Genomic DNA, 16,240 nt, shown 5'->3' with positions numbered 1-16,240 from the left:
TTATAAATTATATGCGACTTTTAATACTGTAGGGCAGTAGCCTACTATTCCCGGAAGCAACCTCCGAGTGGCCCAGCCCATGGTCCCGTGTCGTCAAAAACGTTACGTAAATTCGAAATAGTGCGCGCAGAAGCACATGCGCAAAACCGTTTTGTAAAATGATATATGAATTATTTTTTTAAAAAAAGGACATTTTACAAAACTACGTTTTGCGCATGTGCTCCTGCACGCACTTTTTCAGTCAGAACACAGCAATCAGAGGAGGACGCGCTGAGGAATTCGTGACTGTTTCACCTGTTCAACCACATCAAAGTTTCGTAATTAGTAAGTCCGTGCTTTTTCTCTTTTTGTTCTTATGTGCTGAAGGGCCGCTGTGCCTTAGTGAAACGGTGTTTGTACGTGAAGAGCTCTTTTCCAAAATGCCATAAACCTAAAAAGCTGTCTCAAAGATCCAGCAAAAATAATGATTATGAATATGTAAAATATTGCAATAAGACATTTTAATTGTTTATTAACTTCTGGCAAAGATGAAGTTGACGATAGGCTATTGACTCGCGATCTTCGCAGTAGGCTAGTGAACGCACCAGAGAAATGCACATTTATTAGGCTACATAGTTTTTTGTTTTGGATGGTTTTGTTTAGAACCAGCTTTCTGTAAATATATTTCACATTTTTTAGACCTGCGAGGCGAGTAGGCTACGGTCTGGTTCATGATGATCTCCAGTTCAAGCACCTTATGTTGTGATTGCTAGCCTATTTACTTTTTATGTATTAAATCCAGGAAATTTGTTAATGAAAATAATATTAAAATTAAGATACAATTAATACATAACGAAATTCGTTTTAAAGAATGGATTTGTGCTTTCTGTTTTGAGGTCTCTGTGAAAGTTTGAAAGTCTTTTAGTGCTGCTTCAGAGCGCTCCCCAGATACCAACAAAGTCTGGGCCGAGTCTGGCTTACATTAGGCACCTCTGGCTTAATTCTGGCACTGTTTTTTTCACACTCTTGTGTCAAACAGTATTAGGCTAAGCTCTGGCTGGAGTCTGGCTAACCAAAAGAAACAAAAATCTAATTGTATCTTTTTGGCTGAGCCCTGGCTTGAGCTCGGTATGCCAGAATAAGAAAATATTTGGCTGAGATCTGGTTGGGTTTTGGTAGAAGAGTAAATTAAAGATCTCTGGCATGAATGTGCTCTACTGTAAAATAGCCGTGTAAAATGTGGTGCTAATTGGACCCTAACCCTACATCATTATAAGGTTAATTTTGTCAAAACAGAATAAAATGAAATCTCTTTATTATAGGCCTAGTTAAAAAATACCTATAGATATTTATTCACTTTTACACATCAAGTCTTCTTTCCTTTAAAAAAAGGAAAGGTCTTCTTTTATTATTCTGTTGGCAAGATTATTTTAATGGGTAGTTAAGGAGGTGACACTGTGCAAAGTGAAAAAAAAAAAAAAAAAAACTATGACATGTTTGCAAAATGTTTGAAGACAAAGACAAATGGTTCAGTCTGCAGCATATAAGACAAAAGATTGAATGGGACTGAATGAGTACTTTGTGATTATCCAAATGGTAGTCAAAATGCCACAAACAAAGTTTTGGCGAATTAATTACCATTTGTACAGTCTAACGACAGTTTTACTACAAAAACCCGTGGTTAAAGTGTTTTTTAGAGCAGTCTTGCTCGGCAGACGGATCAATGCGGCGTCTGTGGTTGCTGATACGATGACGCAGTTTGCAATGCATCATGGAAATAGTAGTTGATTTACATATACGGTGTTAAATCCGCTTTAAAAAAAGGACTACTTTTCCCAGAGTGCACCCCGTGACATCATCCCGCCTACCAGAGGATCCGGAAGTTACGTAGCAGTTGTTCAGCGACTCATATTTTCCAACACAGTCTCGCGGTGAAATTCAAATTGTCGTTCTAACTTCGACAATCACGCTATCTTGGTTTTATCTTTTGGAGTTTTAATACATAATCAAGGTAAGTTGATACTTCTAAACTAAGACGTAAGTTAGATTTTAATCTATAGCGCAGTACTAGATAGGCTTTTTTTGGGGTTGTTTTCTGTGGTTGGATTGTATTTGTTATTATGTTAGAGGTTCTAGAATTATCCCCCATTTACAGTGCTTATAGGAAAATATGTGGGCTTACAGTGAGCGAAGTAACATGAGAAAAAGGGCTATTAAAAGAGTCAACAAGATGTTTGAATCTTTGGAAAAAGAAATCAATTCAGGATACAACTTTACAGTCTCCCGAACAGGCAATACAATCACCGTAGCATCATGAAACACCCAGACCACAGAGAAAAAGCCTCTCAAGCGATGACCGATTAATAAGATGTAAGATTTATTTTTGTTTTTTTACTATCATATATTCACTGTTAGCGTAAGGCTCATGTCATAGCAGAGGTGGTGTGGTAAACCTTTCAATACCTGTGTTTAATGTTTTAGCACTTCTCCATGACATAATATCTAAACAAGAGATCCTTATGGAGCAGCAGAGGAACATGGTGCAATATCTCAAAGGAAACAACGTTCAGGAGATCACAGAGGCACAGAACCAAAGTCCAAACCTGTTTCCAATTGAAGACTTAGGTCATTAACTTCCCTGCAAAGTGATCTTCGATCATGTCCAGAAACAAGACAAAAAGTGGTAGGTAACACCGTCAGTAATGCATGCTGTTATCACTCACAAGTCTGGTTGTAATTAAATGGTGTGTGTGATCAATTTAAAACATGAAAAATCTATAACCATAACAAAAACTCTTTATATTTGTCTAATTTGGTAAATATAATATCGATATTAGAAACAAAAGCATGTTTTAGTGTTTTGACTTAATAGTGATGGCATGTTTTAAAAATATTTCAGGTACTTGAACTGGGATTGTTGGGTGGAGTCGACGTAAAGGACACGTCTGGCAGATTGAGGCAAGCAATCAAAAATGACTTTGTCAAAGTGGTAAACTGGAGAGTTTGAGTTGTACATGGGAAAACACCTTTCCAAAGCTTGCAGCTTACAAACATTGTGATTGGTAAGTGCATTTTTATTGTGTCAAAGTCTATCTGGAACTTCATGACTATTCCCTCATGTCATGAATGAATGTTGCAAGTTTTAATTCTTTGACTGGTGGTGTCTTTTAATACAAATGCTTTATGTCTCTATTGTTCATTTTAATTAAAAGTATTTTTTAACTGTATTTGAATGCTCCTATTCTAGAGGCTGTAAGAAGAAATCCTGTGTGTGCACGGACATCGGAGCTGGAGGTCGAAAAAGTTATTAAAAGGTGGTTTCATCTAGCTGGTGATCGTGAGGGTGGAAGAAAAAGGACACCTTTGCAAAATGTTAATGTAAGCCACACATTTTAAGTTATCAGGGACTTTGTTTTGCATTGTTGCAACTTATATTTTTACCTTTGCACATCTGTAAATATAAATTGTATTTCATTTGTCTTTTATAACCAGCTTTTAGTTTGTTTCTGTACTTTTATGATTTATGCATGACACATTTACACTTTTGCTTTATTGTTTGTATCAGTTTAATTTATTGCTTGGTTTCTGTTGCTTTTTAGTACGGTGGCCGAGAGGGCTCAACACGCTGCAACAGAAGAAAACGCAAGGAAATAGAAAAACACAAGCAAATGAAGAAAACATCTTCATCAGTTTGACAGCACATGTGCAGCAAATATGCAAAAAACAACCAAATACAGAAACGCGCTGCAATTGGCAGACCAACAACGCAAATATCTACAGTAGTGTTTTTATTATTATTTATTGGTTGCATTGTATTTGCAGTGTGTGTGTATATTTCCCACACAATATGTGTTGTGAAACTGATGTTTTCTTAACTTGCTGGTGTTTTTCCTATTTGCATGTTTTCTTCTGTTGCAGGACGTTGAAGTCTCTTGCTGTTTGCAGCGCGTTTTTGTATTTGGTTTCTTAATTTGCTGGTGTTTTTCTGAATTACCTGTTTGCATGTTTTCTTCTGTTTCCATGCATTGAGATCTCTCAGCCACCGTATTTTGGTTCGTTTCTGTATTTCATTATTTAAGCATGCCACATAAACTTTTTTTTTTTTATTGCATTATTTTTGTAACATTTTAATTTAGTGCTCTGTCTTTTTATTCTTGTATTGTGACTATTTGTTGCTTTTGTTTTGCCTTACTCTAGTATTGTTTTATCTTGTCTTTTCCCCATAGATTTTATTTTTCCATTTATCTGGCTGAGATTTTCTTCCCCTCTCAATAAAATGCTGTACTTTGCATTTGTGTAGTGTCATTATTTTATTATTCCTTGCACAATATATAAGTATTACACAGGGATCATTTCTGGTTCAGTTTTGGGGACTGGTATAATATTGGCCCCGTTATGGCTGTTTTCTGGAGCTTCTGGATAAGTTGTGGCTGAGTTCTGGGGTAAAGCTGGTGGCAGTTTGGCCCTTGTCTGGCTGACATCTGGGGATTAAGGCGTTGTTTTGGGCCAGTTCTGGATAATATCTGGGTACATTGTAAAACTATGGGTGAGTTTTGGTCTGCTTCCGGCATTGATCTGGTTGACTTTCGGCAAACAGCACTTGGGCCAACCTTGGACCGTAATTCCATGCGGTATGTGGGCCAAAATCTCAGCCGAAATTTAGCCAGATCCGGCCCAAAGCCAATTTGCTATCTCGCGTCCATAATGGAGAACTGTCACGTAATATTGTTTTTTCCTCATAAATGCGAACATGTGTCAACTAATGCAAGTAAACTTAAAAAGACTTACTCACCCGAAATATTATCCACGGCTGGATCAAGTCGCTCAACGTTCGTCGCTCAAAATACAAACGTTCGTCGTCAGAGTCCTGCTCTTCTTCAGAGCAAAATTTGAACTCGTGTCATCTTCCAACAGCGCAGGAAAGTGAATAAATGAAACTTGCTGGTTTTAAGGCATTTCAGGGGGCGTTTACCTTATTTTGCATAGATCACCTCAGCTCATTATCTTATGAATAGCGCGCTCTGCGAGTGGGTGTGAACTCATTACCGATAATTAGGTGAGACGGGAGAAACTGTACTTCTCTTTAGTTTCATACAGATTACATTGCAGGAGAATATTTGTTTTGAATGTGAATTGTTTTATTTAAAAGTAGAAATTTAAAGCTTTCTTTAGACGCATGTTTCATGGTTGTGTGATAAGTATTAGCTGAGTTTCAGTTCATTTTCCAGACTTGTTTCAGAAAGATTTTTGCGGAGACAGAGTGAGCTGAAAGCGCACCCTGTTTATTTTATTTATTTAAAAATAAAAACAAGGTTTTGATGTTAATGTGAGTGTACACAAAAAAAGAAGACCCTCTATAGTTTATAATCATGTATTTATTTTATTAATATGACCGTAAATGACGGATTTTTTTAAGTTTATGTTGCTGCTATGTGAAAAAAATCCAGCAAAACGCGGGGGCGCTCAGAGGGTTAACCCTGTGATAGGACTCCTTGATGAACACAGCTATGTCATTAAGTAAATTAAAGAGTGATCCACTTTCAATGACACTTTGTGTTGTGTCAGCAAGCACAAGATTAAGTATGTGTGCATAGCACCACACATGCACATGAGTTGGAGACTGGGCAGTCATAAGTGCTGAAAAGCCTTTGTACTGGCCCTGCATTTTTGAAGCACCATCTGTTGCATTCCCAATGCACATGGCCTTGTCCAGATTCAGATGCTCTAAAACTCCAGAAAGCAAGTTTACAAAGTACTGCCCGTGGATGCTTCACACCTCACTATGGAGACAAGCCTCTCCTGCACAGCCTCAGTAACATACCTGATCATTACTGAACACTGATCATAACCTGTGATGTCTTGGGTTGTGTCTAGCTGAACAGAGAACATCCCAGCTCTCTGGACATCACTGGTGATGCTCTCTTAATAATAATTCATTACATTTATATAGCGCTTTTCTCAGCACTCAAAGCGCTTTACATAGAAGGGGGGGATCTCCTCAACCACCACCAATGTGCAGCATCCACTTGGATGATGCGACGGCAGCCATATTGCGCCAGAACGCTCACCACACACCAGCTTACTGGTGGAGAGGAGACAGTGATGAAGCCAATCAGTATATGAGGATGATTAGGAGGCCATGATGGACAGAGGCCAAGGGGCAAATTTGGCCAGGATGCCGGGGTTACACCCCTACTCTTTTTCGAAGGACATCCTGGGATTTTTAATGACCACAGAGAGTCAGGACCTCGGTTTTACGTCTCATCCGAAAGACGGTGCTCTTTGACAGTATAGTGTCCCCGTCACTATACTGGGGCATTAGGACCCACACAGACCACAGGGTGAGCACCCCCTGCTGGCCTCACTAACACCTCTTCCAGCAGCAACCTGGTTTTCTCAGGAGGTCTCCCATCCAGGTACTAACCAGGCTCAGCCCTGCTTAGCTTCAGTGGGCAACCAGTCTTGGGCTACAGGGTGACATGGCTGCTGGCATCTCTTGAATGAGATGGCCAACTGCATCAATCACTGAGTTGACAGTTGTTTTGGAGAGTAGAGTGATGAGAGACCCTCTACCTCTTGATCCACTGGACTGATGCAACTTCTTGCTTTTCTCAATGCAGTCATTCAAATGTTCTCTAAGGCACAGATCATACTTGCCTAATAACACAATCAGTTCCAGAAAGTTACCATGATCGATAGTGTTATCACCCAAAGTGTATGCAGCCTCATTCTCCACATGCCTATAGCTGAGTCCCCTCTTCCCTAGTACTTTGACCACGTCCACTATACGCTCCAAAACTTGCCGTCTCTTTTTCACTTCTGCTCTGTGAGCTGACAACTGACTGCCAGCAAACAAGCTGTTGATGTTGCCTTTTGAGCACCTTAAGAAAAAAGCTTCAGCACAGGTCTGGTGTGTAGTGCTCTTTTCATGCTCCTCTGTGCGCACATGTACATGTCGCCAGTCACTCATGCCTGTTATAAATGCGCTGGTGTAAGTCCGCCTTGTAAATTCCAGACACACAAAGCAGAACAATAAATGGCGTTCTTTGCAATAAGTAAGCCACTTCCTGCTGGTGCCATCTTTACGGCTGAACACCCTCATCACAACAGCATTACTGGTGTTCTGCTGTGGGTGGTAATCTAAGAATGCCTGTAATATGGCGGGTTCAGGGCGAGCAAAGTAATCTATACCCTGGCTCTCTCTCTCCTGCTCTTCCAACTCTCTCTCTTGTTCAATCTCTTTCTCTTGCTCCATTTCTCTCTCCTGCTCTTTTATTTCTCTCTCTTGCTCCATCTCTCTCTCCTGCTCTTGCATCTCTCTCTCCTGCTCTTGCATCTCTCTCTCCTGCTCTTGCATCTCTCTCTCCTGCTCTTTTATTTCTCTCTCTTCTTGCTCTATCTCTCTCTCCTGCTCTTGCATCTCTCTCTCCTGCTCTTGCATTTCTCTCTCTTCTTGCTCCATCTCTCTCTCCTGCTCTTCCAACTCTCTCTCTTGCTCAATCTCTTTCTCTTGCTCCATTTCTCTCTCCTGCTCTTGCATTTCTCTCTCTTGCTCTTCTGTCTCCTCTGTCACAGACTTCTCCACTTGTGATGATGGATCAACCTGGTGTAACGTAGGATTGGCACAATTTGTTGAGATTTTGAGGAGTTCCTCAATAACAAGGTGACCAAAGACTGCATTACAATAATCAGTGATAAAATTGCCTAATTACTGTTTAATAATATCAAACATAAATAAAATATAATTAATATTATCAATATAACAATAACGTACCAAATGCAATATGTTTATTTTTAACCTTTAACTATTAAAGGTTACAAGTAGGGTGGCCCCATACCATACCATAGTTATAACTTATCACATCAAGGTCCAAAAATATTTAAAATTGTTTGGAAACACGCAGACACTAAATAATAACATGGCGGTGCACAACAGTGCAACGGCTTCTCAAGCTCCCGGTATCAAGCCTTATTATCATAATTATTATTATTATTATTATTATTATTATACCGGGACCTGAGTCTTAATTTCGTACCAAGAACATGCAAAGGTTCTTTGTATCCTTGTAAAATTACAGGCAATTATCATTCACAAGATTTTGCTGATACATTTTAGCATTAAAAAGAATAAAATAAAAACACAACTTATCAATAAAAATATATTTATGTATAAAAGACAAAAACATTAAAGTAGTTAGGCTACTTAAAAATCCAAGCAACTTTTATGTTAATGTGCAGCATCGCATCTGGTGAATCCTAATTTGAATCTATCTAAATTATATCTACAAGTGTAGAGGGTTTATGATGAATTCTAGCCAAATCATTTGGTTTCTGCGTAGTGCACTATATCAATAATGAACACTCAAATATTAAACAACCTATTCAATAATTACATATACCTAACTAATAGGGTTGCCAACTCCCAGGAAAAAATAAATAAATAATAGGGAACCACCCCCCCCCCCCACCTCCCACCTCCCACCTCCCACCTCATGATGCTTAATCGACGTAATCGACTTTAATTTAATGTACGTGTAAAACAAATGCACAGAAATCAATTATTTTTCTACAATAATTAAATAGATTCAATATCTTTCTTCGACATAATTTCAGACTGCACAGATGGTACCTTCCCAAAGGAAAAAGTACTATAGCTTACTGGGCTTACAGAGACTTAATATTTTTAGACTTAATATTTGCTATAAACGATAATGGATTTCTATACATTTAACATCAAATGACCACTTTGGTTGTAAGATTCAGATAATCATTTAAAAGCTAGACATTTAAAATGAGAATAAGAAAGAAAAGTATTTCTTTGTGCACCCCTTTCCTTGTTAATGCCCTACCTGGCCCCCTGGCAAAACTTTGCTAGACCCGCCCCTGCACATAGCTGTCAGCTATGTAGAAAAGGATCCTGGTGTTATTTGTCTCTCAGAAACAGTTCATAACTTCCCTTCAACTCATTCATGTCACCTAAAAGATAAACCTGTTTCTCCATCACCTGTTCAGCTCTGATGATTCAATAAGGACATCTCCTGGTTTCACCTTTATGTTTCTCTCTCACATATCCAAACCGATCATGACTAGCAGCTTTTATGGCTCCAGCAAACAGCTGATAAACCAATCAGCTGATCAACAGGAGAAGGAGGGGAGAGAATGAGAGAAGCCGAGGCAGCTGCGCAGCGTAAAGACACAGGATAACTCCAGCTTTGTGGTTTTTTTTTTGTTGTTTTTTTTGTTTTTTCATTCTAACTGAAATACAGGACAAATCGCGTTCCTTTTCACCTCAATACGTAACGCGTAATATTTTCTCTGAATACGGGACGATTACGTTTTTTACGTTTGGCAACCCATACTAACTTCTAACCTTATAAATAATTCACTCTCAGTAACATCATAGCACCAGCATAGAAACTCTGTCATCATCATGCTAACTAGTACACAGTAGGAGTTATTGTAACTGACTGTAAAAAGTTAGCAAGCACAACGAAAATAAGATACACCTAAACTTGTTTTATAATCTGACCCAGATAGACAGCAGGCAGGCAGCTCATAACTTCTTAATCTTACTTACCTCAAGTTCAGTTCTGCCACTTGGACCGGCGGCCGCCTCGGGTCTCTCCTCCTCCTGCCTCCCCTTTCCCTCTTCAACCTGCGGCTGCTGGCCTCCATCACTTGCTAATTTTACTGAAGTGGAAGCTCCACTATAGCCACCAAACAACTGTGATATTTTAGCACATTTGGCAGCATCTGCCTGAAGGGCTAGTTTCTTTTTGGCCCTAATTTTTTCGGCTCCTCCTGCTCCTTTGCGTTTTTTGTTCTCCATTTTTGTTCAGCAATGATATGTGATTGATGCTGAGCCGTTGCAAGGGGGAGGGTGCATCTGACCTCCTCGGCTGTAATTGGTCCAGCCCAGAGTCGATCATGACCAATTGGCTAATCCACCACCTTTAATAGTTTATAACGTTACAAAAAAAAAAAAAAAAAAAAAAACATCGGCGGCCGGCCCACAAAATACGAAAATCACCATCGGCCCACCGGGCAAATGCCCAGTATGCCCTATGGCCAGTCCAGCCATGCACACACACACACACACTCACTCACTCACTCACTCTCACACTCACACACACACACACACACACTCACTCACTCACACTCTCTATATGAGGATTTATCACACATTCTCTCACACACACACACACACACACACACACACACACACTCACTCACTCACTCACTCACTCACACTGTCTATATGAGGATTTATCACACATTTATTCTGACATATTTCAGTGACTGGAGTTCAGCTGTATATTACATGTAATGAAAAGAAAATAAGAGACTCTATAAATTCTCACTGTTACTAATTTCTGCAGCTCAAAGTATTATGGGTAGATCTCTCTAAAGTCTATTCTGATTCATCAACACAGTTTCAGTGATGTTTCAGACCAAACCCAAAACCCAGGATAGAGCGGCTCAGTGAATGTGGTCTGGACTGTGTGGATGAGGCTCGTTGTGTCTCCGCTGACGCTGTAGAAGGACAGAGTTCCTGCACTGCAATCAACATACACTCCTATTCTACGGCTTTTAATTAAAGGCAGATGAGTCTCTTTGTTATTGTGTATGAATGAGTTACTGGAGGAATGGCAGAACAAACTCCAGGACTGATCATTAGCTCCAAACAAACACTTCCTATCCCGTCCCTTCCTGCTGATGCTCTTATATGACACTGATATAAACACCTGATTTTCACATCCACCAGTCCACTCAATCTCCCAGTAACAGCGTCCACTCACACTCTCTCTACACAACACCTGAGGATAGCACTCAAATCTGTCTGGATGATCAGGATACAGCTGTGACGTTGGTTGAGTGTTAGTAATCACTCTGTTCCCCTCAGACAGACGGAGGACTTTATGTGCTGTGTTCAGATCCAAAGTGAGCCGATGGGAATCTGATGGAGACAAAACACATCAGGATCAGGAATTATCTGTGGTGGGCTGTCAGGGCCATCAGGGCCTTCTCTGCTGGCCCTGTCAAAATAAAAAAAATTTTTTTTCATAAATTAAATTAATGTGTGTCTGAACGCATCTAAATTTAATTACTGCCAATTCAATTTCAGTATGTTACGATTATGTTTCCAGAAAGAATATGGTTATTTTTTTGTTAGGGTGAGCTGGATTATCTAAATGCATCACAGCTCTGTGGACCAGCACTAGTAGTAAAGCTACCCTTCCGTTAAAGCTGCCATTTTCCATTTGATCATTACTTGGACTGACGTATGTCATCAGCACTCTAAAAAATAATTTTGTCGCTTAGTAAATATTACAGTAATATTTAACTTTATTAACTTAAAAAAATCTCTGAATATCGTTTACTTGACTGTTTGAGTTAAAAATACCAAAATAATTGACTAAAAATCCAACAGTTAATTTTATCTAAAATTTTGTTATATTTAAGTTTTTTTCACTAAAAGAATTTAGTATTTGACTAACCAATTGTTTCTTTATAATATACTTAATATATTTGTGAAATTTCTATCAAAATATTTGAGAATGGAGAATTAAACAGATCTGTTTCAAGAAACAAAAATATTACTTAATTCAAATCAATATTATTAATATATTTAACACTCTTAAGGAATTGAGTAAGTTTACTCAATTAAAACAATGCACCCCTCCCCCGCCCTCTGACGATAACTCAATGGTTGAGTGACAGAGTGAGTGAGCGCACGCTGTTTGAATTCTCTCTAGTCCAGAACAGTTCTTCTCGGCTTCGCAGAATTGATGCATTTCCTCTGTGAAATTCAGGTTTGTGAATGTTTTATTTTACGTATAAAATCCTTACTGTGCTTTAAATCATTTTATTTAATGCAAAACAACATACAGAGGCATAATGTGACACCTTAAAGAGAGTCGCGTCTGTCTTTTCGCGTGATTGAAACGCCTTGCATAAAACACACGACTTTATTATTTCTTTTTTATTACTTTATTTATCCAAATGATAATGAATATAATTAATTTAGATAATAAAATTGTCAGGGATCACAGAGAATGCAGACAAGATGGTAAGGTTAATGGTTTTATTTGCAGGAAGTGCGGAGATGCAGACAGATGGTGAGTAACAGTAACACAGAATAACAGTGGATGCTTAGCTGGTTGGTAATGTCTTTCTCATTGTAGAAGATCTCGGGCTGAAGGCAGAACAGGATGACAGGCAGGACGGAACGGAGAGGATGAATGACAGGTAGGAATCCAGGTAAGTGTTCGGGAGTCTGTGGGTCATGTAAGACGGGTATAGACCAGACCAGACAAGGAGTGAAGGGAGAGTGCTGAATATAAAGGGTGGTTAATGAGGGAGTGCAGGTGATGATGATTGGTGATTGCGTGAGTGAGTGCAGGTGTGCGCCACGGAGGATTCTGGGGAATGAAGTGCACACACAGATGAAGGCTGAAGAACGTGACCGTGACATTACTCCCCCCTCCCGTAAGGCGCATCCCGCACCGAAGAAGGCAGCATACGTAAGAGGGGGGGTGGGCATCCTGGAGTCCATGACGGGAAGGTGGACCAGGTTCAGAAGTACGGACTCCAGGATGGTGGCAGGACAGACAGAGGAGGTGATCAGGACGGTGCAGGCTGAGCAGGGGACCAAGGTGAAGCAGGCTGATCAGGGGACCATGGCGGTAAGGACCTTTCGGGTGGCCATGGCGGTGCGGACCCTTCGGGTGGCCATGGCGGTGCGGACCCTTCGGGTGGCCATGGCGGTGCGGACCCGGCGGCTCTGGACTGGACCAGTGGCGAAGAGGACTCTGAGCTGGACAAGACCAGCGGTGAAGAGGGCCTTGAGCTGTGCGGGACCATCGGCGAAGGGGACTCTGAGCTGAATGGGACCAGTAGCGAAGAGGGTTCTGAGCTGGATGGGACCAGCGGCGAAGAGGGCTCTGAGCTGGATGGGACCAGCGGCAAAGAAGGCTCTGAGCTGGACTGGACCAGCGGCGAAGAGGGCTCTGAGCTGGATGGGACCAGTGGCGAAGAGGGCTCTGAGCTGGGCGGAACCAGCGGGGGATAGGGCTCTGAGCTGGGCGGAACCAGCGGGGAATAGGGCTCTGAGCTGGGCGGAACCAGCGGCGAACGGAGGATTCTGTCACGGAGGATTCTGGGGAATGAAGTGCACACACAGATGAAGGCTGAAGAACGTGACCGTGACAAAAATGTCCTCAGAACTGTGCACTGTTTGTTTATTGGCAGGTTATGGAGTCAGTCGCTCGCAGTATCTTTCGGCTGTAAGTGAAACACAGGACGGCGGTCTGAAGTTCGAAGTTCACCCGCAGAGCGCGAGTCCGTCTCCGGCACGGGAACCAGCACTGATCCGGTGGATATTGGATAACTGACTGGTTGATTAAACTTGAATTAGGCTACCTGCATGTTTAAATGTATAATTTTTACTTATAAAATATTTGTTAAATGAGTTTAAATGTAGGCAATATTGTATTGTTTACATGTTAAAACAGTGTAAAATATGCTGTATTGCTGTACTTATCGACAATAAAGCCCAATGTCATGTATACTGCTGGTTGTATGGAATACTATTTTACAAAGGTTTAGAGGAAATAAAAAAGTTAGTATTACTCATAAATAAAAACAGTTAAAATTACTCATAAATATTGTTTTTTAAATGTTTAAATGTTAAATTATTTCCACTCAATTTTATTTGTTAATGTACCAGATGCAGTTACTCAGATTTACCTAATTTTTTTACTTGCATTTACTCAATTCATACAGTATATTTAATTGATTTCACAGCTTTAAAATTTACTCGATTTTTTTGAGTGTAAAAATGTTTCACCAATAAAATTGAGTAAATAATAGTTAAACTTTTTAGAGTGAGTAGAGGTTGCACAACTACTGATTTCTGCTAGTTGATTTCTTATCAAAACAATACTCGAGTTATTCGACTACTCATGGTTCATGAGATAAATCATGAGATGGCTCATATCAATAAAAGTTTATTAATCCATACCCTAATGCAACAATCACATAAGTAAACTCTCAAACATTATAATAATGACATTACATATTAAAATTTTCATGTAACAGAGTAAAGCCAAATAAATAGTCGTTCTTGCCTTTAATTTCAGAGGCAATGTCCGCTTGTTATGTTCATTGTATTAAGTGTTTTAGGTTTCACACTTGGGACTCTAATTTTGAAAATTACCAGACTAAGCAAGGGAGCAGCCATTTTAGTTTCAGTTTGCTCAGCTCTCTCAAGCATTAAGCTCCATGTGACTGCCGCTCCAGTTTTCTTTAATGTTCATGCCTTCGAAAGCATATTTTCTTTATTTTCTATGCTATATTGGTAATAATTAAGTGTTGTTTTATACACCAATTGCTCAACTGGTAACTCTGCTCTGTCAGCCTTTATATTGTGTATATATTTTGTATTCTTTTTACTGAAAGCAATTTATTTGTGTATTGTTTTTGATAGTTTCACTCTTCTTTGAAGCATATTGGAGTAAACATCAGGAGTTTTGAAAACTACACCCTGGCTCCAGTCTTTATTTGAAGGGAGTTTGGCTTGCTGCTAAATTGTGTTCACACATATGGAAACACACAAGGAGAGCAGTACACCGCTCATATTTCATAGTCATATTTTTGCCCATTTATTTTCCAGAGTGTAGCATTTGATGGAACCGTGTAAGGAGCCATTCACAATACATATCACATCTTTTGTAAGCTCAAGTTTGTTATTTCAAATGTAAGTGCGCGGCAAGCACGCTCATAATGTAAGTGACACGCTTGCGGTGCGCTCGTTTTTCCAGGCACGCCTATGCCGCGGCGAGTTGAAAACATCTAAACTTTTCAGAATGCAGCAAGCGCACCGCAAGTCATGTGATAAAAACCAACCGACCAACTTCGGCCTTTCCGTAACAACATCGAAAGCTCGCCAAACAGCTGATCATAGCTGTACAGGGCGAGTTTTTATCTCTCATCTCCATAAATATATCTAGTAGTAAAGCTAATGCAAGGGCTAGAAATCAATGAATCCTTTGCTGATGCTTCCTCGTCATCATGGAGAGCACAGTTCATGGTTGTATAGCAACGACCTATGCCATGGGAGCGCAAGCGCTTGTGGAAAGGAGAAAGCGGCGCGGTCGCGCTTTCCACACATTCTTGAATGGCCGCAATGTGACGCAGTATGTGACACACTTCCATACTTCCACACATCTAATGTCTGACGCTGTGTTGATGTGCCTTTGTAGCTGTTATAATGCACAGTGGTGTGCGTGTGCGCTGTGGTTAAAGATCAACTGTATCGTTGGTGTTACGCAGTAGAGCATACAGTGCCTGATTGCATTTTGTATGTATCGGTGTGTGTGTGGTGTTGTTATGGCAGGGGGATCATTACTGAAGGCCCAGACTGAAACCCCACGGTACGATACTGGGAGTTATCAAACTTTCTCATCTTTTAATGTACTTTGTAAAATGATTTTTGCTGCTTGTTAAATGTACCTAATAATAATTAGTAAAAAAACACACAATTACTGAACTTGTTGTCCTACTTTTATTGTGTAAAATCAACTTAAATGTTTACTCAATCCATTTGAGTAGAATGAACTGAAACTGGGTAGTGGATTTTTAGTCTGAATCATAAAAGATCCTAACTTTATAATCCTATCGTATCTGTTTGGTAACCATGGCAATTTCAGTCAGGACCTCAGTTAGGACAAAAGCTGTTACAGTATGACATTTCTGAAGTGCATTATCTTATCTTAACTACGGATAGGAAAGGGGTCCACAAAAAAACCTAAAAACATTCTTAAGTGTAGGAGAACATGACAACACAGTGCTGAAGTGCCAACTAGTCTCTCCCTATGGATGATCTCTTTACCACTCCAGATAAAACGTTGTCGGGAAATTCGTTTCGCGTACCTACCCTGAAGTAATAAAATAAAATAAAATTCTGTATCAAAATTTGAATGAATGGTTTCAAATTTGAATGAAACGCTAAGAATGGTGTCGTCTTGGCGGCCCCTAATTTAATAACAAATGATCGTTGCGATGGAAGCGAATCAATCAAAACTAACTTTAGCTGGAAAATAAATGTATTAAAGAACCGCTATAAAGCCAAAACAATCTCTGTTACCTTAAAGCTGCAGTCGGCAAGTCTGGCAGATTGGGTCGACTTAGCCAAAATTTTGAATGTTTACAACTCTCATGCCCCTCCCCACTACCAGCGAGCACCCTCCCATCGAGGTCG

General features: G+C 39.9%; 1 protein-coding gene across 1 annotated transcript in view; it reads right to left on the bottom strand.

Annotated features, from left to right (window-relative positions):
- Nucleotides 1-9,556: 9,556 nt before the first annotated feature.
- LOC308679992 (NACHT, LRR and PYD domains-containing protein 3-like) overlaps nucleotides 9,557-16,240 on the bottom strand; it is a gene marked incomplete at its 5' end in the record, with an annotated part of 46,214 nt that continues 39,530 nt past the window's right edge. Inside the window, one exon of the mRNA XM_081347866.1 lies at nucleotides 9,557-10,936. Coding sequence (XP_081203992.1) covers nucleotides 10,404-10,936 — 533 coding nt within the window. The 3' untranslated portion in view covers nucleotides 9,557-10,403. The remainder of the gene's footprint in view (nucleotides 10,937-16,240) is intronic.

Source organism: Scardinius erythrophthalmus, assembly GCF_964197995.2.
Source record: "Scardinius erythrophthalmus genome assembly, chromosome: 19".
NCBI classification, from domain to species: domain Eukaryota; kingdom Metazoa; phylum Chordata; class Actinopteri; order Cypriniformes; family Leuciscidae; genus Scardinius; species Scardinius erythrophthalmus.
Note: the sequence above shows the minus strand (reverse complement) of the source record. Positions and strands in the feature narration are given on the sequence as shown.